A 27717-nucleotide genomic window follows, 5' to 3' on the forward strand; every position below is an offset into this window, starting at 1 on the left:
AGGACTCTATTTAGGAAAGCACCTTAAACTGTGCTCTCTCTCTCTCCAGCCCCTCTTTTTCGTTTTGTTTTGCTTTTTTTTTTTACAGTTTGTGATTTGATAGAAACATTTATTAAGTAGCTCATTCTTTTTTTTTTATTAGTGAGACATCATGAGGTACAGTTGTAGACTTACAAATTTTTGTGCTTGGGTTTCAGTTATACGATGATCAAATGCCCATCTTTCCACCAATGCTCATTTCCCACCACCACTGATCCCAGTATCCCTCCCACCCCCCCATCCTCCCATCCCACCCTGCCTCTGTGGCAGGGCATTCCCTTTTGTTCTCTCTCTCTTACTGGGTGTTGTGGTTTGCAAAAGAGGCAATGGGTGACAATCATATTTGGTCTTAAGCATGCTTCTCCCATCCTGGGAGGATCCTCCCAGCACCTTTATTTGGTGTTCCCTCACTATCTGAGCTCCCTTTTCCCCTAGCATGTGTGGTTGGCCTCCAAGTCATGGAGTAAAATGCCTGGTACTAATCTCGGCCATTCTTGGGTATTAGTCTCCTATTCTGTTACTTTATGTTCCCCAGAGGAATGCAGTCTTTCTATGTCTATCCCTTTCTTTCTGAGTCATTTCGCTTAACATGATACTTTCCATGTAGTACCACTTGTATGTAAATTTCATGACTTCATCTTTTCTAACAGCTACATAGTACTCAATTGTGTAAATGTACCAAAGTTTCTTTAACCAGTCATCTGTTCTCAGGCACTCAGGTTTTTTCAGATTTTACCTATTATAAACAGTGCTGCAATGAACAAAAAATTGCAGATGTCACTTCGACTATACATTTTTGCCTCTCTGAGATATATTCCAAGGAGTGGTATTGCTGGGTCAAATGGGAGCTCAATTTCTTATTTTTTGAAAATCGTCCATACTGTTTTCCAAAAGGGCTGAACCAGTCGGCATTCCCACCAACAGTGAAAGAGTGTCCCTTTCTTGCCACATCCGCGCCAGCACCGGTTGCTTTTGTTCTTCTGGATATGGGCCAGTCTCTGTGGTGTGAAGTGATATCTCATTGTGGTTTTGATCTGCATCTTCCCAATGCTTAATGATATGGAGCATTTTCTCATGTGCCTTTTAGCCATTCGGATTTCTTCTTTGTGAAAGTTTCTATTCATTTCATCTCCCCATTTTTTTGATGGGGTTGGATGTTTTCTTTTTGTGCAGTTCAACCAGTACTTTGTATATCCTTGATATCAACCCCTTATCAGATGTGTATTTGGTGAATATCCTTTCCTATTCTGTAGACTGTCTTTGTATTTTGGTCACTGTTTCTTTTGAGGTGCAGAAGCTTCTTAGTTTAAGATAGTCCCATTTGTGTATCTGTTTTCACTTGCTTGGCCACCAGCGTGACATCTTTGAAGATACCATTAGCTTCTATGTCATGGAGGGTTTTGCCAACTTTTTCCTCAATGTACCTTATGGATTCCTGTCTGATTTTGAAGTCTTTAATCCACTTTGATCTTACTTTTGTACATGGAGTTAGGCAGAAATCTGAGCCCACTTTTTTGCATGTAGCCGTCCACTTTTGCTAGCACAATTTATTAAAGAGGCTTTCCTTGCTCCACTTCACTTTTCTTGCCCCCTTATCGAAGATTAGATGCTCATATGCGTGGGAGGAGATGTCAGTATATTCAGTTCTGTTCCATTGGTCTACAGCTCTGCCTTTGTTCCAGTACCCTGCTGTTTTAATTATTACTGCTTTGTAGTAGAGTTTGAAGTTAGGGAGGTTGATTTCTCCCATTTTCTTTTTCCCAAGAATTGCTTTAGCTATTCGTGGGGCTTCGTGTTCCATATAAATTTCAGGAATGTTTGCTCCATTTCTTTGAAGAATGTCACGGGTATCCTAATAGGGATCACGTTGAATTTGTACAGTGCTTTGGAAGTATTGCCATTTTGACAATGTTAATTCTCCCGATCCATGAACAGGGGATATCTTTCCATTTCCTCATGTCCTCTTTTATTTCCTGAAGTTGCGTTTTGTAGTTTTCTTTGTATAGGTTCTTTACTTCCTTAGTTAATTTTATTCCTAGATACTAGATTTTCTGGGGCACAATTGTGAGCGGGATTGTTTTCTTCATGTCACTTTTTTCTATTTCACCATTTGCATATAGGAAAGCCATGGACTTTTGGGTATTGATTTTATAGCCTGAAACTTTACTATTCAAGTCTATTGTTTCTAGGAGTTTCTTGGTAGAGGTTTTAGGGTTCTCTAAGTATAGTATCATATCATCTGCGAATAGTGAGAGCTTGATTTCTTCCTTTCCTACCTGGATGCCCTTAATATCTTTTTCTTGTGTAATCGCTATTGCAAGTACTTCCAGTACTATATTGAACAGCAGTGGAGAGAATGGGCATCCTTGTCTCATCCATGATCTTAGAGGGAAGGCTCTCAGTTTTTCTTCATTGAGGATGATGCTTACTGAAGGCTTGTGGTAGATGGCTTTAACTATATTGAGGAAAGTCTCTTCTATCCCCATTTTGGCTAGGGTTTTCATCATGAACGGGTGCTGGATCTTGTCAAATGCTTTCTCTGCATCTATCGATATGATCATATGATTTTTGTCTTTTCTTTTGTTGATATGATGGATTATGTTGATTGATTTCCAAGTGTTAAACCAGCCTTGCATGCCTGGGATGAATCCTACTTGGTCATGGTGTATGATCTTTTTGATGAGTAGTTGAATTCTATTTGCTAGTGTTTTGTTGAGAATCTTCGCATCCGTGTTCATTAGGGATATCAGCCTTTAGTTTTCTTTTCTTGTGGTGTCTTTGTTTCCTTTTGGTATTAGAGAGATATGGGATTCATAGAAACTGTTTGGGAGAGTTTCCGTTTTTTCAATTTCCTGGAAAAGCTTGAGAAGAACTGGCAATAAAAAATAAATGTTTGGAAAAATTCGCTAGTGAATCCATCTGGACCTGGACTTTTGTTTTGGAGAAGACTTTTGATTACAGTTTCAATTTCCTTGATGCTAATATGTCTATTGAGATAATCTAGATCTTCTTTTGATTTCGTCCTTGACTTTGTTCCTGACCCACTAATTGTTCAGCATTGGGTTGTTTAATATCCAGGTGTTTGATTTGGTTCTCTGTGTCTGTGTATGATTCACTTCTATCCTTAGTGCATCATGGTCTGAAAAGATGGTTGATACTATTTCTATCTTCCTGATTCTGTTGAGGTATGTTTTGTGTCCTAGCACATGGTCTATTTTGGAATTCTGTTGAGGTATGTTTTGTGTCCTAGCACATGGTCTATTTTGGAAAATGTTCCGTGTGCACTGGAGAAGAATATGTATTCTTTCTTTTGGGGGTGTAAAGCCCTGTATAGGTCTATAAGCCCTTTCTCTTCTATTTCTTCTTTCAAAGCCAATGATTCCTTGCTGAGTTTTGTTCTTGTTGATCTATCCAGAGGTGATAAGGCGATGTTGAAGTCTCCAAGTACTATTGTGTTGCTAGGAATGTCTTCCTTAAAATTTCTTAGCAGTTGTTTTTAATATTGAGCTGTTCGCTCCTTAGGTGCGTATATATTTAAGAGTGTGATTTCTTCCTGCTGTACGTATCCCTTGATGAAGAGAAAAATAGCCTTCACTGTCCCTTCTAATCTTTTTCAAGGTGAAAATAATGTTGTCGGATACTAGTATGGCCACCCCAGTTTTTTTGAAGGAGCTGTTTGCTTGCAGGATTGTTTTCCATCCTTTGACTTTGAGTCTGTGTTTGCTTTGATTGTTGAGATGTGTTTCTTGTAGGCTGTAGAATATTGGGTTCTGTCTCTGTATCCATTATGCCACTCTGTGTCGCTTAATTTGTGAATTTAGACTGTGACATTGAGAGAGATTATTGTCATGGCGTTTTGTGTCATCTTTCTGTAAGCGTGTGCTGTGGTTGTAGGGTTTGTCTTGTCTTATAGTAGCCCCTTCAGCCCTTGTTTTATGTTTGGTTTTGAGTCTATGAAGTTCCTGAGCCGCTCTTTATCTAGAAAATAGTGTACCATTCCTTCGAGTTTGAGTGAGAGTTTAGCCAGATAGAGTATTCTTGGTGAAGCATTCATTTCAGTGAGTTTTTTCACTATATCTTGCCACTGCCTTTGGGCTTGGATGGTTTCCTGTAATAGGTCTGCTGTGAATCTAAGATGTGCTCCTTTGTATATGATTTCCTTCTTTGCCCTTGCTGCTTGCAGTATTGTGTCTCTATCGGCAGCATCAGTCATTCTAACTATAATATGTCTTGGAGTGTTTTTATTAGGGTGTCTTTTAGCTGGCACCCTTCGGGCTCCTTGAATCTGAATGGCTGTATTGTGGAGCTCTGGGAATTTCTAGGTGATGATTTGTTTAATCATGGTTTTTTCATTGGGATTGTTTCCCTGAGCTTCTGGTAGTCCAATGATTCTAATGTTGTTTCTTTTGGAATCGTCTCCTAGGACTCTGATTCTCTATAGAGCTATTTTGAGGTCCTTTTCCATTGTTTGTTGTTGCCTGTTGGCTTGGTGCAGCTGATCCTCCAGCTCACTGATTCTTTCCTCTGCTGTGCTCATTCTATTTTTGAGGGCACAGACCGAGTTTGTGATTTCATCTATGGAATCTTTGATCCGTGCCATTTCTGTGCGTAGCTTTCCAATTTCTGCTCTCATTTCTTCCTGTATTTTGTCGATTGTGCGATCGATTGTTTCTTTCATGTCCTCTTTCAATTTACTGCATATCTGTCTGACTGTTTCATTGAGTTGATTGAACATCTTGATAACTTCATATCTGAATTCTTTGTCAGAGAGGTCCCTTAGGTGGCTAGCACTTACTGAGGCTTTTGGGCTCGTTTCATTGTCCTCTCCCTGAGGTAGGGATTTGCATTGTTTCTTTATGTTGGTGTGTTGGTGTAAGGAGTAGATTTGTTGGTATGAGTAAAGTACTTGTGGCATGGGCCTGCTGAAAATTAGGCCACGCCCACTTCTAAAAGCCACGCCCACTTGTAAAAGACATGCTCACTTCTGAAGTGTCCACACCCCAAAGGGTACCTGGTGTGTGTCTGGGGTGTAAAGACTGGATGGGGAAGAGACCAATGGAGCAGTGTTGGGGGTGGGCGGGCGGTCAGGATGGGACTCAGGTCTGCTTTTGTTCTCGGGTCAAGAGGACTCCTGGGCAGGGGGAATGCCAAGTCCTGGACTCGAAAGCTGCCGGGCGGACTGACCTGGGTGGGGTGGAGACCGGCGGAGCTGCGTTGGGGGCGGGTGGGCAGGAAGGGGTTCCGGTCCGCTTTTTCGCTTTTTTTTTTTTTTTTTTTTAGTTTTAATAATAATGTCTTTAGACAAAACTTTCATGAAGCCAGAGCTTCTGGTCAAAACATGTAGGTATCTGAAGTTTGCTGCCAAATTTCCTAGCAGAAATGTAGTTGCTATTTTCTTATTCCTTGCCTTTGTTGAAATCTACACTCTAATATATGCATTTCTTTTTCTTATAAGTTAAAAAAAAATAAAACCTATTTTCTTTTAGAAATTGTGCTGTCATGAAGATGGTTTGCCTTTTTGGGGCTATCAATCTAACATTTTGTCTTCAATTACAGAATTTTTAAATTAAACTATCTTTTACAGTCCTCTGCTTTCACAGAAGAGAAAGCCTTAGATGATTTTTTTCAGTTGCTGAAAACAAGTTTTCAATTTTGTTTTCCTTTTTCTGCTTGCCCTCGTTTTTTTTTTTTTTTCCTTGGGGATCAGGGCTGTGTTCTGACCATAAGGTGGTGCTCAGTGCTTATTACTGGCTCTGCACTTAGAGATGACCCCTGGGGCCTGGTGGTCAGATCAGGGGTGCTAGGGATCAGAACCCAGTTGGCCACCTGCAAAACAAGGACCCTACAGGCTGGCCTTCTCTGGAGCTCCCATCCTGATTTCTTTTAAAGGACACTGTGTTTTCTTCCTTTCTTTTTCCTTCTTTTGGGAGTAGCAGAGAATTTAATCCTGTGGTTTACACATGCAAAGTTGAGTACTCAGCTTCTGAGCTTCTTTCAGTAATGTCTGAATTTGAAAGTAATTATCTTTTAAGTTACTGATAATTCAGTATTTTTTGTTTTTTACAGTCCCTTGGGGCCAAGAATTCTGGTACAGTGGTAGATCACTTGCCTTGCATGTGGCTAACCCTGGTTTGGCCCCTGATATCCCATTTAGTTCCTGAGCCCTGCTAGGAGAGATCCCTGAGTACAGACTTATTTCCTAAAAACTAACAACAAAGGAATGAATAACAACAAAAACAAAACAAACACTGTCCTCCAGTTGTTCATCTATTTGCTAGAGCTGGCCCAGTAACCTATTTGCTAGAGCTGGCCCAGTAACATCTCCATTTTGAGATTTGTTACTGTGTTTGGCATATCAGCTTGCCAGGCTCTATGAGAGGGGCGGAGGAATCGAACTCCGGTCAGATATGTTGGCCACTTGCAAGGCAAACGCCCTACCCGCTGTGCTACCACTGCAGCCCAGAAACTTTTGTTGAACAGCAACAAAATAGGCTGGGATTTGGTTCAGTGGTAGAGCACGGGCCCTTGCATGTGTGGGGGCTCTGGGTTTGATCCCCAGCACAGCATTAAAAATAATAATTAAAAAATAATGCTCTTTTTTTTTCTTTTGAGTCATAGATCAAAGTCCATTATCTGGTAACAGAATCATTATACGGCCTGACATTTATCAAGTGTTGCTCTCCCCCAACTTTATATAAATAGCCTATTACTTTTATAAAAAGATATCAAAAGGTGTAGCACAAATTTCTAGTGAAACACTCCTTTGCGTTCCTTAAATACTTTTTAATTATATGGATCTTGACTGCATACCTCATTATGTTGGGCAAAGGCAGCAAGATAAACTTCCTGCTCCCAAGGGTTCTCATTCTAGAGGTGTCCTAAGGCATGTGCATCATTTTTTATGATATCAGCACATGAACAGACTTATTTTCTTTGAGTCTTTTTCTTATACTCTCTTGTGACTTCATATTTCTGTTCTAAATCAATCACAATGCCTGGCACAGTTAAGGTATTTCTTGGTAAAATTCCTAAGTCTTAGTTTTCCCATCTTGAGTTTCATGTTACTGTGACAAGGTCAGATATTTTACTATCTTCAACATGGTGGTGGCACATCATAAGCCATCAATAAGTGGCATCTCTTACTTTTCTAAATCATATTCAAAAACATAAATCACTTTATTCCAGTTCTGGCTCTGCATTGGTCCGGCATTTCTATTTTTGTGTATTGGCGATTATTTGCGCTTTTCAATGGATTTTCAAGTCAATTCAACTTGTCTGTAAATGATTTCTTGTTGTGACCAAAGACAAATTAACATACTTCTGGGTTGGTGAGAGTTTGGAGCTTGGTGAGTGTGCTTATGGTTTTATTCCTTTTATTTCTATTTGGGCTGGAGTGATAGGGCGTTTGCCTTGCACGCAGCCAACATGGCCGACCCGAATTCGATTCCTCCACCCCTCTCGGAGAGGCCAGCAAGCTCTCGAGAGTATCTAGCCTGCACTGCAAAGCCTGGCAAGCTAAAGGTAAAGGCAAAGGCCCTCCCGTTGATCGTCGATTTGCTCGAGCGGGCCCAGTAACGTCTCCATTGGAGACTTTGTTGTTACTGTGTCTGGCATATCGAATACGTCACAGGGAGCTTGCCAGGCTCTGCCGTGCGGGCGAGATACTCTCGGTAGCTTGCCGGGCTCTCCGAGAGGGGCGGAGGAATCGAACTCGGGTTGGCCATGTTGGGCGCTTATAAGGCGAACGCCCTGCCGCTGTGCTATCACTCCAGCCCTATGCCAAAACACAATAACAATTGTCACAATGGAGACGTTACTGGGCCCGCTCGAGCAAATCGATGAACAATGGGAGGACAATGATAGTGATTATTTCTCTTTGGACTAGAGCGATAGCACAGTGGTTAGGGCATTTGCCTTGCAAGCGGCCGACCCGGGCTTGATTCCTCCACCCCTCTTGGAGAGCCCGGCAAGCTATCTACAGTATCCCACCCGCATGGCAGAGCCTGGCAAGCTCCCCTTGGTGTATTCAATATGCCAAAAACATTAACAACAACTCTCACAATGGAGACTTTACTGGTGTCCACTTGAGCAAATAGATGAACAATGGGAGGACAGTGCTAACAGTGCTATTTCTCTTTCTCTAGCCTTTTCCAGGTCTCTGATTCCTCTAGTTGAAATTTTTATATATGCGTAAAACAGTTTGTCACAAATGCTTCCTTTACATATTTCAGGTCTAGGGAAAGACGTAGTAGAAAGCACTATTATGTTTTGTTGCTACCATTTTATTAAAGGTCTGAAAAGTCATCCTCTAACTGTGCCCCCTCTTCCCTGTACCTGAGGAAAGAAATGTGTTAACAACATGCACTTTTCTTTGGAAAGTTTTGATCTTTAGTGCAGTCGTTTTAAAACAATCTTCTTTATTTCTAATTAAATCTTTTACCTAACTTTTTTTCTCATTAAACACCTTCCATACTATTCCTCACTTTCAGTCCATAGTAGATAATTTGGTGCAAGTTCTCAAGATAAAGGGTGTCTTTTGTAATAAGTTTTATATATTAGTAAATTAAATAATGCATCTTTCATCTTAATTCTCACTAGTATCCTTGAAAAGTTTTCAGTGAATATTTGTGTAGGCCTTCAGTTTATCACAAGTGAATGGTGAGAAAATGATCATTTACGTAAGGGCCGTGGAAATGTAGTTTGTCTCCATAAAGTGTTGGGAAATGATATGTTCAGTAACAATTCTTGAATTTTATACAATTTTTCTGATTTACTCTAAGAAAATCACTGGTTAGTCAAAAAATGTACAAGGATTATTGTCATTTTAATGGTAAAAGGTAATGAAGGTGTCTGTTTGACCAGTATAGTCTCTTTCTCATTTTCTACACAACAAAAATAATATGCTTTCATTTCTATACAAAATAGAAAACTTTATTCCTCTATCAATAGTTCTAGTCTTATTTTTAACAGTTTTAAATATTATTGTTTAGACTTGTGTTTGAGATTTAATATCCAGAAAAGAAAAATGTACATCTTAGATACTACTGAAAATTTGCATATTTATGTTTTGCCATAAATTAATGACTTTCTAATATTTATCAAAAGTTTTCCTTGTTCTTTTAAAACAGCAGCATCTTGTTAACCTTAATCAGATCCTGACGTGTGTTTCTTCTAAATGATGTCTGATGTGGTGTTTCTCTTTGCTTCTTTGTGGTTTCCTGTTTTTTTCATACATAGAGAAAAGTTTTCTGAAGTATTCAGCTTCATTTTTTTTCTTTTAATAGAATATAATACTTATACTTTTTTGTAAATACAGCATGCACTTGGAAACCTGTATCAATATTCATTTATTAATCTTGTCACAAAGGACACTCCTTTTCTGAAATTCCTCCAAGCTTACTATGCATAATACCTCCTCTCTCATTAGCATTACAAATCTTACTTCTGCCCTTAATGCCTGTGTCCTTCAAGGACATAGGGAGTGTCTTTTATCACCATTATTATATTTCTCCACAGAGCCTTGCCTTAGCAATTAATAGATACAATAGATCAGTGATCAGTCACAGTTTTGTTTCCACACCTACAGTATCAGCATCTTTAGGGAAATTGTCAGAAATCAAGTTCTCAGGTGCAACCATGTCTCAGTCACATAGATTTGCACTATTTTCATTTGGATTCAGTAATTTTTGTACGAACATTAAGTTAATGATTCTGATGTATGTCCAGATTTTACTCCCTGGGTGACTTTTTTTTTAAATGAATATTAAAGCTGTGTATTTGTCACGGTATTTCACTTTGAGAGGTTTAGTATAGTTCAGGGCTAAGTAGAGTTTAGTTTGTTACATTTTAGTCTTTTTTTATCAAGAGATTGTGGTAAAGAAAACCCAATAAAATAATATTTACAATTTTTAAGGTAGTGGTATAGGTGTTCTGCTCTACTGTTGTGAAATCTCCAGCTTCAAATGTTTAAAATTGGAATGATTTCTTACTTAGAAATAGGCATTGATTATTCCAAAATGAGGAAAAGTAGCTAAGAAATGTATAATGAGTGCTACTTTTATGGGAAGAAGAAAGTGCTAAATGTTAAACATTGGTCAAACAGGAGATAGTTAGAAGAGAAACCTTTCCTTGAATATCATCCTGTGTTTTTCTTATTCTGAACCATGGAACTCCGTAATTTAATAAGTGTTGGCTAGTACTGTTTTATAGAATAACCAGCATTGTTGGTAAATTTCCTTTGGCATTAATATTAAACATTGGGGAGGTGGCCATAATATCTTAATGGTTTTCAAACTGAACTTTCTCAAAGTGGTGGATGCATACTGGTCTTTTTCAAATAACAGAGTTCTTACTCATATGAATAGATTTTCTTGTCACAATTCTCAGAAAACGGAAGGAGAGAATTAACTTGATTCAAAGTTATTTATATACAGAAATAAAGAGATTAGAAACATAAAACTTTGGGGCTGGAGCGATAGCAGAGTGGGTAGGGTATTTGCTTTAAACGCAGCTGACCTGGGTTCGAATCCCAGCATCCCACATGATCCCCTGAGCACCACCAGGAGTAATTCCTGAGTGCAGAACAAGGAGTAACCCCTGATTATCACTGGGTGCGACCCAAAAAGCAAAAAGGAAATAAATAAGTAAAATAGCATTCGTCTTAAAAAAAAAAGAATGAAACATAAAACTTTGACCTAGTACCTTCTTTCAGATATATTTTTTAGAACTATTTTGATGAGTAAGCACTGTTGGAGAGGAAAATTTAATTTATATTCTGTCACAAAAGTGTAGCAAATGACATATATTTTTAATTGTGAACCATATTTTCTCGTTATTAGTCAACCATTTTAAATACAAATGCAGTTTTTTTAAAAAAATTAAGGTGCTGTTTCAATGAAAGGTCGGTCTTAATAACACAATTCAGTTGCTTTTTTTTTCTTTTTTTTTCTTGTACAGAACTATTGTACCATGGAAAATATTCAGACAGTGCCTTCATGAGGTTCATCAAATAAGCTCAGGCCTGGAAGCAATGGCTCTAAAATCAACAATTGATTTAACTTGTAATGATTACATTTCAGTTTTTGAGTTTGATATTTTTACTAGGCTATTTCAGGTAAGCCTATATTGATCTTCATTCTTCTCTTTTGTCTTCCATCTCAGATGCATGTGTGTGTGTTCATGCATATGTTTAAATGCATACTTATATTTGCAGAAAGTAGTCCCCATTTTAAAATAAGTCATTGGCATAGTTGTTTATTTATAATTTTGAGTTTAGAGCGAATTATTTGGCTTAAGATAGAAATATCTAGAATCATAAGCCTAGCATTTACTTACTAATTATGAGAAGATTTGTGCAAAGGAACGTTGTTTCACATTTTCTGTTTTCACTGTACTGTGTTGACCATTTTAATCCAATAACATAGAACACAACACTGACGGGTAGATATAAAAATATACTATATTGTTTACTATTTTACAATTGTTTTGCTTATTTAACTATATTATAAACACTTGCCATGCAGTTGCCTTATAGTACTTCATCAAAATACCATTATTAATTTTACCGCTTTTGGGGGATTTCAGTTTTTTTCCCTCATATTGAAATTTACGTCATTTTATTAATTTGCTGTTTTTCAGTCAGTCCTTCATAGTTGTCTTTATGTAGCTATTTTAGAAGCCGTTATCATCATTTGATGGAAACTGTATGCACTTACTTTACTCTTTTGTTTTTCTTAATAGAATTACTCTAAGCTTGAAGATTTGAATTTTATTTTGAAATTTTGGCTCTTCCACTAATTTATGTATTTAAGAAATTCAGTTGTACCAAATGCTGTCCCTCCTAAAGTCTTTATGACTCTAGAAGTATAAATTATGTAGTAAATCAGACAAGTTGATATAAACCAGGCTTATATTTTGACATGTATTTATTTTAATGTGCTATGTATTTTATCCTATTTAAAATTATGTCCTTAAGAGATATTAGAGTTTGATATGGGTTTTCATTTTTCCCTTATTATAAAAAGGCAGTTTTCTAATTTATGGCTGTTGACTTTAGCCTGCAAGATCTGGTAACTGATTTATGTAGGAAAAGAAGATTGAATAGAATTAATTTTTAATTTAGAGAAAACCCACTAATAGAAAATTAAGCCACATCAGAAAAATTTATCAAATATATTTTACTTTATTACAAAGTTTTAAATAATTTATCTAGAGTTATAGGATAAGAAATTTGACAAATGACTATAAAATTGCTTTTGCTTATTATGTTTACAGTTATTTCATATTTTTTGGTATCTATAAGATATTCTTTTTTGAAGTTCTGACAATATAGTTTAAAGAAAGGTTCTGTCACCCAGTACTGATCATTTTATAACTTTTTGCAGTGACAGTTTGACATAGACTTCATTTATTTAGCGTGATAAAAAGATACTCTATTCTTAAAAGTATAAGCTTTGTTTCTTTTCCTAATAAGGGAAAAGAACAAAAATCCTTTTCCTTTTTCTGGGGTGGTTGGGTTTGAGTTATACTTGGCTGTGCTCCTGGATCCTTGTGCAAGAATTCCTTCAGGTTATTCTCGGGGGACCATATGGAGTGCTGAGGATCAAACTTGGGTAGGTCTTGTACAAGCCACATGCCTTCCTCACTGCTCACAAGTATAAGTACTAGGATTATTTGCACTCATAAAACCTCTTTATTCTCATAAGAATGCTTTTTGTAGGGAGACTGTACCACTTTTTAGAGCAGATATTAGAAGCCAAATGCGTCATTTTTATATTAAGTATTTGAGGGCATTTAATGTTGGTTAACCACCCAAACAAACTAGTTTTTTTTTTTCTTTTTGGGTCACACTCAACGATGCACAGGAGTTACTCCTGGCTCATGCACTCAGGAATTACTCCTGGCAGTACTCAGGGACCATATAGGATGCTGGGAATCAAACCCGGGTCGGCTGCATGCAAGGCAAATGCCCTACCCGCTGTGCTATAACTCCAGCCCCCAAACTGTTATTTTATATATGCATATTTACTATCAGTTGTTTCACTTTTAAAAAGAACCCAAGTAATGTTAGTATTCTAAGGTATGTATATCTTGTTTATGCTCGCGCGTTGGGGAGAGAATAGAATTTCTTAAGTAGATCTACTATGAAACTTAAAAAAAAAAAAATAAAGCCAAAATCTTACCTTCAACCAAATAATGTCGGCTCTCTTCTAGAACAGAAAATTTCATGGGTAGTTAAGAATTCCCATTAGCCCTTATGTAGTTCTGAGAGTCTTCCCTTTTTATTTTGTTTAAGTTCACAAATGCTTTGACTAATTGTGTGCTTTAAAATTTGGTAAAATTGATTCTATTCCTAGGAAGTAACATCAAGATCTTATTATACAATGTTTTAGAGTTGAGTAATAGGCTTATGATCATGTGTTCTAAGAAAAACAAAATGGTCAATACTGTAATTGCATGACATGTATTTTAATGCAGTCCTGATATTTTCATGCCTGGCCTATAAATAGGTATGTGAAATAGTTATGAAGGACTGATATAACAAAAACAATAATTAGGACAGGAAAAGTCTTTTGGTATTAAATTATTGGGAGTGGGATTTGGCAGAGTGCGATCTCAAAGTTCAGGTAAGTTGCTCCACTAGCACTGGGTCTAATCGAGAGCTAACCTCATCTTGTGAAGGAAGAGTAAGGGAGAGGCTGGAGAGATAATAAGAGGGTTAAAGTTATTATTTGGAGGAATATGTGGCTATGGTATAGAAAGGATCGGTGGAAAAGTGAAAAAAAGAAGAGCATGGAAGTCATTAAGTGTAGCAAGGAATAAGAGTATCTGCCAATGCCCATATTATAACCTAACCATGTAAATCAGTTAGTGTTTAGTCTTAGAAATAGAATATTAGGGCGAGGGAGAACTTAGTTTCCTTAATTCTCTTTATTTGAGAGTCATTTAAAACTCCAAATATTTTCATTTAAAATACAAACTCCAAACTTTGGGTTGGTGTGTGTAAAAGGGAAGTTTCAAAAATAATTTTTATTCTTCAAAGTTCTTTGATTTGCTTTCCTTAATGTATTAGTTAGCAAAGTACTTTAAAACATAACTACGATGTGTTTCGGACTATTACATTCACCAAGACAACAACAACAACAACAACAAACAGTATACACACTCATTCCATTACATAGATATTTTTGCAGTTAGAAGCTGACCCTTTGGATTAGGTATTTAAAAAATCTATTAAGAAATTGCAAAATATTGCAGTAATTGGCTCAAAATGCCAATTTCTTTTTTTCTTGTTTGATTGTACTTTGGTGTGTGTATAGACTTTCTATAGAGTTCATCATTATTTTAAAGAACTCTTCCATTAATTTGTGTGGATTTTCTGACTCAAATATTTTATGTTCTCTCTATCCATGTCATGAGATGGGAAAGTAAAACCCAAACCAAAGCAAAACAAAGCTAATGTCTATAATAGCAGTTTATTTTCTCCGTTTTTAAACCTTATTCTGATGTTTTTCCAAGTATTCTTTATGCAACTTTTAGTCATACCCTAAGAAAAAAATTGAAAACATGTATTTTTTTTCTAAGTACATAGAATCTCTTCTAATGGTGTTTTCTAAGGCTGCTTTCTGTTTAATTATGTACTTTCATGTTATGAGGAAATACCCTAAAATTTTTTCTTGTCAGAAAAGGATAAAAATGTCTTCATTACTGAGGCATTCTTTCCCTTGTTATCCTCATCTCAAGGGATACAATCCTTGAAGAATTCGGCCTTGTAAATTTGAAACTTGCTTAACAATTATGAGGAACAAGTCAGTCTTAAAGCAAACAAAACCAGAAGTTCTCTACCAAACAAGTCTAAGAGAACTATTTCAACAACTCTCTCTTGGCAGCATAAAATACCTTTTTTTTCGTTCACGTAGAAGATTTGAGTTAATAATCTGGCACGTAAATTGGGTATGCTTCCAATTCCTTGGAATGAAATGTGGCTTCAGCCTTAAAAATAAGACAGCGATGATTCATTCATTCCCCCCAGCAAAGTTGTCTATCTCTACCTTTTCTCTTCCAGTCAATGGGAGGGACAACTAATTTAATAGAAAATGATACAGACTCTGTGTGTGTGTGTGTGTGTGTGTGTGTGTGTGTGTGTGTGTGTTTCTGGTAAGATTTTTAAATAACTCACATCTAAACAATTAATCTTTTCTGATCTTGTAATTGTGCAAGGGTATGCCAAAGGTGAGTACACTCTGTTACCATAAAAAACCACTACTCTTGGAGCTAAAACTTTTTATTTATTTTTTATTTTCATTTTTAATTGAATCTCACAGTGAGATACACAATTATAAAGTTGTTCATGATTAGGTTTCTGTCATACACTGTTCCAACACTCATCCCTTCTCCAGTGTACAGTTCCCACCACCAATGTCCTCAGTTTCTCCTTCTGTCACCACCACTCCACCTCTATGACAGACACTTCTCCGCCAAACCCCCCCTCCCGTCTCTCTCGCTTGCTCATTTTTTAGATTAACCTGAATTACCTGGCAACTGGCTACTGTATTTCCTGTATCACATTAGTACTGTTGGTATCTCTTTGGTGAATAATATGTGTGTTCTTTGCTCAGAGGTAGCTTATGATTAATGTGTAACCTTTGCAAACCACTAAAGTTGTATGATGTTTGTTTTCTTGTTCTTTAAATGATATGCCTAAGGGTACAGTGAAGAACAAAATACACAGGGAAGTAAAAAATATGACAAGAGATAACAGTTTTAAATATTAATAGTCTGGGGAAAGGTCTGTCTAGGGACATGATATTTGAAGAGAGGTGCTGGGTGGATTTTGGGCCAAACATGAAAGAATGAGAGCCTCTGCCTTCAGGCCAATAAGCAAAGAAACCAACATACCTGGAGATGAGGCAGAAAGTGGGAGACTAACACAAATCAGGAGAGAAAGAGAATTGAGATGAAACAGTAACCATTAAGAGCAGTTGTAACCACACTGACTTTTTCTCACAGTTTCAGGGTTTTGAGCACAATTGAATTTATGAAGAAATTCTGATCTTCTCTCCCCAAACCTACCTTACACATAGACACATACTTCTTTGCCTCAGAAATACATTTTCTGCCTATTCACATTTCTCTAAACAGAGAACAAGACTTTCTTTGCATGCTTGCTGAGGTAGTAAAGGTTGGTTGACTAAAACTACTTATGATCAAAATGTATCTTTAAAAATATCCAGTTCAATTTCATTAAGTATATTAAATGATGAGTTGCTATGTAATTGATAACTGATATTCTCTAGATAACATCTTTTAATTCATATTTTAGCCTTGGGGCTCAATTCTAAGGAATTGGAATTTCTTAGCTGTAACACATCCTGGTTATATGGCATTTCTCACATATGATGAAGTTAAAGCACGTCTACAGAAATACAGTACGAAACCTGGAAGGTAAGGCTTTTAATAGCACCGTTGTATGGTATATGTAAAGATGTAAAGATGAAAGGTCCTTTATGTTGATTCCTAAGGTATCAATTTATGGGGAGGATAGAGACACAGTGGGACTTTTTAATTAAATCCTTTAAATTGCTAAATTGTTCTGACTCTTAGTATTCATAAAGTGGAAAAGGATATGCTAATATGTGATATGATGAATTTAGAAATTCATTAAGTCTTAAGTTCTGATATTTCAAAATAGAGTAGGATAGTAATGGTGACACTTTTTCTCTCTGAATTAAATTATGTGTATATCTGAAAACTTGAATATTATACAAAATTAATAATATAGCATCTATAAATATATATGCATGATGAATACGTATGAGTATATAACCATGTATAAATTCACTGTTATTATCCAAGCCAATGTCAAGTCCTTGAGAAATTCGTCTACAATATCTCCTTCTATAAGGCTTCAGAATTTGCATTCCCCACGTGAAAATGAGATTCACTGGGGTGGGCTCTTGGATTAGCCTTTTTGGTGATAGTAAATAAATAAATAAATAGCACACCGTATTAAGGACAGAAAATTCGTATTTTGTTCAGTTCCCCATTTGTGCCCTGACAGTGTGCTGGGTTTGCACATATGGGCCCAAAGACCTGCTCTCAGTAGACAACCGTTTCAGTAGGACTTGATGCTCCTTATGTGCCTGAGTGCACTGCTTCCTATACTGGGACACTTTTGTTTTGGAAAGAAATTCAGTTACTTTTGTTTTTGGAGGTATAAGTGAATTTTTCTTGGGAAGGGAAGTTGTAAACTTAAAAAACAGCAAATGAAGAGTAAATACAGTGAATGCAGAAACTCCCCTTTATCACAATCAAGGTCTCATAGATCTGATGTAAGAGGCATTTCAGTGTGTGACCCCCAGGAATGTCTTATCACTTTCCGCCTAATATATTTTCATTTGATTTGCAAATAAGATGCTCCTCTCCCTCTCCCTCTCTCTCTCTCTCCTCTCTCTCTCTCTCCTCTCCCTCTATCTCTCTCTCTTTCTCCCCCCTCTATGTCTCCCTCTCTCTCTCTCTGTCTCTCTCTTTTTCTGTTCTTTTTGCATAACATACCCATCTCTACTCAAATCTTGTTCCTGCTGCTGCTTAGGGTTCACTCCTGGCCACGCACAGGGAACAATCTTCAGTGCTAGAGACAGAATCCAGGTTGGCCACTTGCAAAACAAGTGCTTTTTCTGCTGTACTCTTCTCTGGCCTCTTTCAACACAATCTTTTTTCAAATACGAGTCAGTTTCTTCCTTTTCTGCCATGATTAATATTTCTCCTTTACATTTTTAAGAATCTATAAGTTACATAAAAAGAGAACACTGGTACAGATAACACTTTTGTTTCTGTTGGAGTCTTTTCATTAAGAGTAATTGGTTCTCATTTTGACCATGAGACTTGGTCAGGTAGTTTTCAAATGATTAGTGATAAGACAAGTCATTTTTGCTTCATTTAGAGATCTCTTCAAGCCCAGAGTTTTTCATAATTTTTCTCTTCAGATTAACATTATATGAAAAAATTTTTATGCCTGTAGTATGATTTGAAGGATGTGATATGCTTAGAATTATTCACTCATGCAATTATTATTATTTTTATTTAGGTAAAATGGTTTGCACTGTATCAGTGTCCCTAAGTTTTAGAGGTCCAGTATCATCAAACCACACACAACCAAAGTGCCAGTATCCCTTCACCAGTGTTCATAGGACCTTCCTGTGCCTGCCAACCCCATTAGGAACATCATTTTGTTGTTAAGAGTCTAAGGGTTAGTTTTTAGTGGATATTGTTTATTCCCTTGCTGTTTCTGTTCACCAAGCATAAGTGATGACAACTAGCTTGGTGCCTTTCTCTTTCTGACTTAGCTTTCTTACTGTGATACTGTCTCATTCTATGTTGTAGCTGAAAGTTTAATACTTTCTTACCACTAGTACTATTTATTGGCATAGATATAATAATTTCTGTATCCACTCATCTGTTGATGAGCACTTAGGATGTTTTCCTATCTCGAAAGTGGACATAAGTGGACATTGATATTTTTGAATGGGTGTTCTTGTGTTGGAACAGATACCAAAGAAGGAGGTTGCTGGATTATATTGCAGTTCTATTTCTAATTTTAAAAATAAATCTGTACAGCTTTCTATAGAACTCAGCTATTTTATATGTCCCATCAACGGTGAATACCTTTTCCTCTGTATAACCACAACTACTTTATCCATGACCTTTTGGATGAACCATTCTCATTTGTTGAGGTGCTATCTCATTTTTGTTTTGATTTGTATTTTCTTAATTAAAAGTGATAATGATCTTTTTTATTCATATGTCTGTTGGCCATTGTAGGTATCCTAAAAGGTGTATCTTGTTCTACTCTTTTACAAAATTTTTGATAGGGAAAAGGGTACAAATTTATCACATAAATTGTTTAGGAAATTGGACCAGTGGAATAGTATAGAGCCAGGAGTTAGTCCTGAGCATCCTCAAGTTGTAGCCCTCAAACAAAACAACAACACAAAAAAGTTATTTGGGAAATAATCTTCTCTAGTTCTATGACTATAATCAGGAAAATTCTCATGTTCTCTTACTGAAGATTATCAAAATTAGTGCAATTTTGGTTACTAAAGTCAGATCTCATCACTGTTGTAACAGTTGTCTTAATAAAATTTATGCCCTCTAAAGGGAGTTTTTCCCTTCTAAACTGGCCCTGTTGCACTTTATTCCATTTTAGATTAAGACTAAACAGATATTCTGTAGTAAAATCTAATATACCAATGTGTGATGGGATATTTAAAATGTGTTTAGGAAGACACAGTGAATAAATAAATACATTTGAGAAATAAGTGCTTTGCATAATATCAGTAATTGGTCATTTCTCTTGGAAGGTGCTTCATATTTTTGGCTTTATTGTAAAGGAGATGTTTGGGCCAATTCCAAGGACATTTGGTTTCCTCAGTTTGTGCTTTAGTTGGGGGTCCAATGTGCAGTCATAATTCTGTTTGGAATTATTTTATCTGTTTCTGATTACAAATTCCAACAGCTGACAGGCTGAAATTCTATTTTCAGGTTCTCTAAAAGAACATGTTTTAAAATTTGTTAAAGGTCCTTTCTAAAGGTTATATAACCAATAGGAAGTTCTGAATATTTAAACACCTAATTTTCTTTGAAGGCAAAATCAAATTGCTGTACTAAATTTTCTAGTTAATTAAATTCAACGTCTATTTAGCCTTTTTATGCGTAAATTATCTCATACTTGTATTATACTTCGTTCACGAATAACTAATAAATATTAAAAGATTCATGTTTCTGACACACACATAGAACTCTTCTAGGGTATTTACATAGTAGAATAAGTTGACCTTAAATGATATTTGAAGTTCTCAAAGGATTATAAAAGACTTTGACTATTATCATAGAGACATTTAGGGTAATATACTTAGAGAAAAATGTTTAAATATATAAATAGATTGTAAAATTAACAAATAAAAGATAAACATAAAGTCAAGTTGCTACTCTTCTGGCATGGATTTTAAGATATTTTGCATGTATTTGATTCACAGTTTTAAAGCTGTTTTGTCTCTGTAAAACATTGAACTTGACAGGTATAGATGACAGACATGAACTTCCAGATTTGTTTGCTCATTATTCAGTTCTTTTTATCTTTTTTAAAAGATGAATGGATTGAATGGTTAGAAAAGTATTTTTAAGCAAGCTATTAACTATTTAAAGAATAGAACCTCACAATTAAAACCTTACAAAGTAGGACAGGGATATAGCTCAACAATAGAGCAGTCGCCTTGCCATTTATGAGGACCCAGTTCAGTCCCTGATACCCCCAAACCCCTCCCCCCAAAAAAAACCACAAGGATTTACAAAATAATATATTGAATTACACAGTTGATGTCATCATGTCAATTTCTTTCTGGGGTAAGATAATTAAATTTACATTTACTTCTTTCCTTTCAGTTGTGATTTGTGTCCTAACTATTTGATGCCACCACTTTCTTACACAGCATTCTCCTGATAACAGTCATAAGTCAGTCACTTGATAGTTTTAAATTTCAGGTATTTTCTCACATTACTCAAGATATTGTTAAGTAAAATTATAAATGTTTCTTCGTAGTGAATAAGCATGGGCTTTGGACACTGAAGCATGCGCACAAACACACACACACAGTGAACATTATAGTTGTTTAATAGTTAGCTTACAGTTCGAATGTAATTAAACATAATGTTCTCCTGTTTTACAGCTATATTTTCCGGTTAAGCTGCACTAGATTGGGACAGTGGGCCATTGGCTATGTGACAGGGGATGGCAATATCTTGCAAACCATACCACATAATAAGCCCTTATTTCAAGCCCTGATTGATGGCAGCAGAGAAGGATTGTGAGTATAAGAAATGTGGAAATCACTATTTACAATAGCTAGAATCTGGAAAAAACCCGAGTGCCCGAGAACAGATCACTGGTTAAAGAAACTTTGGTGCATCTACACAATGGAGTACTGTGTAGCTGTTAGAGAGGATGAAGTCATGAAATTTATATACAAGTGATACTACATGGAAAGTATCATGCTAAGCGAAATGAGTCAGAAAGAGAAGGACAGACATAGAAAGATTGCATTCATCTGGGGAACATAAAGTAACAAAATAGTAGACTAACACCCAAGAATAGCCAAGATAAGTACCAGTAGGTTTACTCCATGACTTGGAGTCCAGCCACACACTCTAGGTGTAAAGGCAGCTCAGTTGGAGAAGGGAGTACTAAATAAAGGGTGTTGGGAAGATCTGCCCAGGATGGGAGATGCATGCTGAAAGTAGACTATAGACTGAAAATGATTGCCACTCAGTGCCTTTTTTGCAAACCACAGCACCCAAAAGGAGAGAGAGAACAAAAGGGAGTGCCCTGACACAGAGGCAGGGTGGGATGGGGGTGGGGGTGTGAGGGATACTGGGATTAGTGGTGGTGGAGAATGGGCACTGGTGGAGGGATGGGTCCTGGATCATTGTATAACTGAAACCCAAGCACAAAAATTTGTAAGTCTACAACTGTACCTCATGGTGTTTCACTAACAAAAATTTAAAAAAAAAATGTGGAAATCGGATTCTTTTTATTCCTATTCCTATCATTCTTACCCTTCCCTTAATTTATTCTTATCTCCTCTCTTTTTTCACACTAACTTCAAAATTATGTGTTAATTTCGTTAATGTCTTAGTTCTGTTATCTTTAACTGTCTCTGTTTTTAAATATTTAAAATCATATCTTTTGTATTTTAAACATTTAAAATTCTCTTGTATTTTAGACTTTAATAGTAACTTTTCCCTCTGTTTAAATTTCATAAAATTTACACATCTGATAGTTTAAACTCTCATAGTAGGTCTGTTTAGTTCTTCTCATTTTAGTCAGATTATTCTTTCATTGTATTTTTGGTGTTGTTTCATCAAGCTTTTCTTTTTCCCCTCCCTTGCCTTTGAGTCCCTTAGACACGAGAGCTCCAACCTTTTTATTGGATGGAAGTTAATTATTGTTTTCTCTTAAAATCAGTAAAACACATGAGACTATGGTTACCTATCCATACGATCAACTCTTCTCACCTAAGAGTCCTATATTGAATCACTTAGATTATAAAGAATACTTTGATAACTATATAGATTCATTTCCCTTATGTGCATCACCAGCAGCACTTTAGTTTGCTAAAGAAAATGATTCTGTAGAAGGTGGGGGTTCAGGGTGTTTGGAGCCACACTTCACTGTGCTCAAGGCTTACTCCTGGCTCTGGGCTCAGAAACATCCTGGCTTTGTCAGAGAAACGTGCAATACATAGCTGGGATTAAACCAGGTTCAGCTATGTGTGAGACAAAGTTCAGTTGTGTGTATGTGTATATATATACTATATACATATATATGTAAAACTGCTCCTTATATGTTAATTAAATAGAATCTTCTCTCCAACAATCGTGTCATTTTTGTGTCGTTGATTTCTGAATTCTTAGGATGTCTGCATTGTTCAAATATGAGGAACAAATGTTCTGTAATTTTCTATATGACCATTTTAAAGTAGAAAAAGAAAGCTACTTAGAGACATTTGCTTAGCAGGCCTCATTTGTAGACTGTTTCCACTTCCTGATGACCTCCAAATAATTTCACATGCAGACATAGTTTCTTTTCTGAGTCTTAAAAGAGGAAAAAAATCACTGATCTTTCCCCTTGCCATATGGGAACTGTTTGTCTTCCAATTATTGTTTGTTTGTTTTCCTGGGTGAGTTAAAACATTTTTACCATGTGTCTATGCTTCCATTTAAGGAAAAATGTTTTTCCTCAGACAGTAGCTTTATCTTTTCAAACATTCACCAGTCTTATCTCCTGCTTATCCTGCCTTCCCCTTGCCTTCGCTCATGCTCACTTGTCACTTGTTTGCTCCCTTCCTTTTACTTACTCTTTTCTTTTCTTCCTTACTTTCTATGTAGGGATGAGTAAAAGATGAACTATTTTATAAAATTGGTTGCTTAGTGTCTGAGTTCATACTATTTATTTATGAAAATTATTTCTATGTTTTTCCATGGGTAGAATAGGTTATTTCTACAAGTTCCATAAAAAGGAACACCAAATGTTTGAATACAAAAGAATGTAATGAGATAAGATTAAATTCAACTAAAGCTTGTATTCTTGTAGTAAATGAAGTTTCTGTTTATAATTCAGCTATCTTTATCCTGATGGGAGGAGCTATAATCCAGATTTAACAGGGTTATGTGAACCAACACCCCATGATCACATAAAAGTTACACAGGTAAGGACACATTCTATAAATATAATCATTATGTGTTTATAAGTCCTTTAAAATTAAGATTCTTTAGTTGTAAATATAATTATACAGTTATTTAATTTAAGATTACTCTTAAAATTCAGAGTATTTGAAAAGAAATTTCATTACTTTTGGATAAAAATTCTGCTTAATTTTTGCTTCTGATAAAATATTGACATTTATGTGTAGATATAGATAATTTATAAATAAGGTACTATATAAAAAGAGACTTGGAACAGAAAATTTGAAGTTTAGCTATATGAATTAGCTTTTAAGTTCTAAGAGTAACTGAAAAATACTGAAAATAATATTCTGACAAAATCTGTTACTAACAAACTTAGTGATAATAAGTGAGAGGAAACCTGGTAATGTTTTTTTGAGGATGATATTTAGTAATTATCAAAATTAAAAATAATCTCTGGCTCTGAAATCCATGTAGAGAGATAGATGCATAGAATATTCTTTTTAGCCTTTATTTCATAAAATAAAAAAATGTAAAAGAAAAAATACTCAATCATGCCAATGGAATGCTCATTTTTATCATATTATAAAGCCATTAGCAGGAGCAAGGCTATATATTCACTAAGGAATGTTTGTAACTTGCCGTTATAAAATTCAGTTATGTGATGTTTTATTATGTAATTAATTTAAATCCAACTTTTATAAATAAGAAATTGCTATATATGAAGACATGAATGTACTTTTTAAAAAAGACATAGTAAACCAGGATTGGATAGATAATATAGGAAGTCTGATATTTGCAATTTATGCTGACATAGTGGGTAATACCCTAATTTAAATACCCTGTATCACTTAAGTTCCACCTAGGTGCATGAGAATTTATTCCTGAGTAAATAAATAAGCAGAGCCCGGAGTAAGCCAAGAGTACAGTTGGCTGTAGTCCTCAAAGCAAAGTCAAACCAAAAACAAAACAAAACAAAAAGCAAAAAAATACATTAAAACTGTATTTAACTAACAAAGGGAAGAGGCTGTGGAAGCACTGAAGTGCAACGGTATAAATGGGGTACCTGAATATTACATTCCACACATTATCTTGTTCTAAAATACTTTATAATACAGTTGTCTTTTATTTGTGTAAGATAAACAATTACAGATTTTGGAAAGTCTGGATATTTTAAAATTTTGTTTATTTCTAACTCTGACTCCAGATTTTTTTCTAACCATTGAATGAAATATGCTGTTGACAAGTATTTGTGGTTGTTGTATTAATGTATGGTTGCTGGTTTTATATTATATAACCATTCTGTATTCTCTAATGTACTGATAGGACAGTTCCTTTTTAGTAATGTTATTGTTTAAAAGTAAATCTTAAAGAATGTTATCCTTCATAAATACTTGATTAACTTATCACCTTGGTTTCATTGAGTTCTCTATCAGCAGTTCTAGCTTGCTGTAATTTTCATAATTGTAATTTGGTCATTGTTATGTTTTAACCAGCATACTTACCTATTATTTCAGTGACATCACTAATTCATATTTATTTTTTATTACATTAGTTTTGTTAGGTTGTCATTTTGATTCATTCTTATATTTTTCTCCAAAGTAAAATTATATATATGGACTCATATTCATACATCATAGCACTGCACTGTCCTCCCGTTGTTCATCGATTTGCTCGAGCGGGCTCAATAACATCTCCATTGTGAGACTTGTTGTTACTGTGTTTGGCATATTGAATACGTCACAGGTAGCTTGCCAGGCTTTGCCGTGCAGGCGAGATACTCTCGGTGGCTTGCTGGACTCTCCGAGGGGTCGGAGGAATCGAACTTGTGTCAGCCTCCTCAGCCGCATGCAAGGCAAATGCCCTACCCGCTGTACTATAGCTCCAGCCATACATCATAATGGAATTTATTTGCAAATGTGTATATTCTCATGTATCTGCTTAGATATGTGTGTGTGTAAAATGTTGTAAACTCATTCAATAGGTTAAGGACCATTTATTTAATGGTTTGGATATTTGGAATGTGTATATGCTCATGTGTATATATATACATATATACATATATATGCACATATATATTATGTCGTAAACTCTTTTAATAGGTTAAACATCATTTATTTCAATTACCACAACCAGGTGCATTGCATTTATTTGACAAAACTATTGCCATATTTGAGCAAATATTTGTTTTTTCGTTATTTTTATTATATCACTGTTAAAGGACTTAGTATTTGCTTTATAATTAGCATTGTGTCTTCATCTTCATAGATATATCCAATAATTTAAAACTATAGAGCTACTATGCCAAAGTAGTTTACCAAGAAAATGTAGATAACATTTAATAAAACATTTTGCCCATTAAGTGATTAATTTTCTTAATAGCATTAGGTTGGGAGTTTGCAGTTTACTGATACTATAACATTTAGGAAAACAATTTAAACGAATTGAGCATCAGTTATTTTTGAGAATTCAGCCTAACTTATTTTTCTGTGGAGATTACATGAAATATTAAATGTGGATGGACCAGAGTACTGGCAGAAAGGGAAAATGCTATCTCCCTTTTGGAGATTCTGAAGATATGTGACACATAAAATTTAGTATATATCCAGCTTCAAATTCATTTTCATTTTGATTATAAAATTAAGTGACTATGTGGCATTTATTTAAAAAATAATAATTTACTTTGTCAATTTCAAACCTGAAGTTTTGACATTTGAATCTTTGAAATAAGTACCTTCCTAAAGAAACTATAAAACATGGAAATACTTAAACACACTATGAAGTCTTATACAGCTGCTGATAAAAACTCAAATCTGTTTGAAAAATGATTCTGTAGGCCAAATTCTAGTTACCAATTTAATGGAGCAGAGTCTTGACAAGACCATGTGTGAAATACTTACTGTAAGTAATTGCATTTGAGAAAAGTCCATGTTAAGAGTTTATATCGAAATATATATTGATATTGTCCTTTTTTCTCCAAATTATAGGAACAATATGAATTATATTGTGAAATGGGCTCCACATTTCAGCTTTGTAAAATTTGTGCTGAGAACGACAAAGATGTCAAGATTGAGCCTTGTGGACATTTGATGTGCACTTCTTGCCTCACAGCATGGCAGGTATATCAACAACATGAACCTCTTCTCAGTTGGCCCTATAAATAGTTCTCTTTTCAGTTATCGTTGTCTTAATGATTGGAAATTAATAGTCATCAGGCTTTGTTGGAAAAATCTCATGTGATTGAATTTCTTTTTTTTTAATAAAACTTTTTTTATATTGAGTTTCTATTGCATGAAAATGTGAATTTTAATTAGTAGTTCTACTTTTCTGACCCCATTGATTTTAGAATGTCTCATCAATAATTTTCAACTAGCCATAGTTATGCAATTAATAGAAAGGATTCTATTTTTGATTCTGTTTATAGGAAGTCAAAGTCTGAAGCAAATCCTAGTCAATAAATTGATATTTTAACTAGCTCTTTTTTCTCTGGCAGAGGATTCACTTTTATTGAACATATCTAAGCTGGCTCTCTAATATTAGGAAAAGTCTCCTAAATTGTTTCCACAGAAGCTGCCAATAAAATTTTCATTTTATAGGCACAAACTAATATAAACTGCTTACTCCTTTGTCAGCTGTCAATAAATATGAGCTCATTTGACATTTTCAAATGAGATATAGAAAATAATTGGTTTTCCCAAGCGCTTTCTTAAAAGTATATATTTATGCATAGATGTGTGTAGACATATATATATATTTTTTACATATGTGACCATAAAATTATTTTTTAAACTAATCTTTTGACAGTTCTAGCTTCAGATATGTAGAGGATTTGTGAACTGTTTTAATCAATTAATGTTTTAGCTGCTACTTAACACAGTCAGCATTAATATCCCATTGTCTTTACTTCAATGAACTCTTCATGGTTAAAGGAAGTCTCAGCTTTTGAAGATTTGTACTTTTCAATAACCAACTTCTTCTTCACAGATAGATTTCATACTGTGTAGCTTCCTGCCAATCAACAGATCTCTTTAACACTGTCACTGTCCTCCCGTTGTTCATCGATTTGCTCGAGCAGGTCCAGTAACATCTCCATCGTGAGACTTCTTGTTACTGTGTTTGGCATATTGAATACTCTCGGTAGCTTGCCAGGCTCTCTGAGAGGGGTAGAGGAATCGAACCCGGCTCTGCCGGGCTGGCTGCGCGCAAGGCAAACGCCCTATTTTTTTTTTAGCACAATCTTTAATGCTCAGGGATTCCTGGCAGTTTTCTAGAAACCATATGTGGTGCCAAGGACTGAGCCCAGGTCAGCCACCTGCAAGGCAAGAACCTCACCTACTATACTGTCTTTCCAGCCATATTTTGATATCTTTAATATTGGGTAAAGGTACTATTGTTTAAGAATCCATTTATTTTACTGAACAGTGCCTTATAGTTCCATAA

The 27717-nt window shown here is 35.6% G+C and overlaps 1 protein-coding gene across 1 annotated transcript in view; it reads left to right on the forward strand.

Moving 5' to 3' along the window:
• CBLB (Cbl proto-oncogene B) overlaps positions 1–27717 on the forward strand; it is a 224038-nt gene that overhangs the window by 116686 nt on the left and 79635 nt on the right. Inside the window, exons 5-9 of the mRNA XM_056109396.1 lie at positions 10996–11152; positions 16361–16482; positions 20763–20900; positions 23213–23300; positions 26265–26396. Of these exons, the coding sequence (XP_055965371.1) occupies positions 10996–11152; positions 16361–16482; positions 20763–20900; positions 23213–23300; positions 26265–26396 (637 nt within the window). The remainder of the gene's footprint in view (positions 1–10995; positions 11153–16360; positions 16483–20762; positions 20901–23212; positions 23301–26264; positions 26397–27717) is intronic.

This window comes from Sorex fumeus, unplaced genomic scaffold (assembly GCF_029834395.1).
Source record: "Sorex fumeus unplaced genomic scaffold, SorFum_2.1 ptg000265l, whole genome shotgun sequence".
Lineage (NCBI taxonomy): Eukaryota > Metazoa > Chordata > Mammalia > Eulipotyphla > Soricidae > Sorex > Sorex fumeus.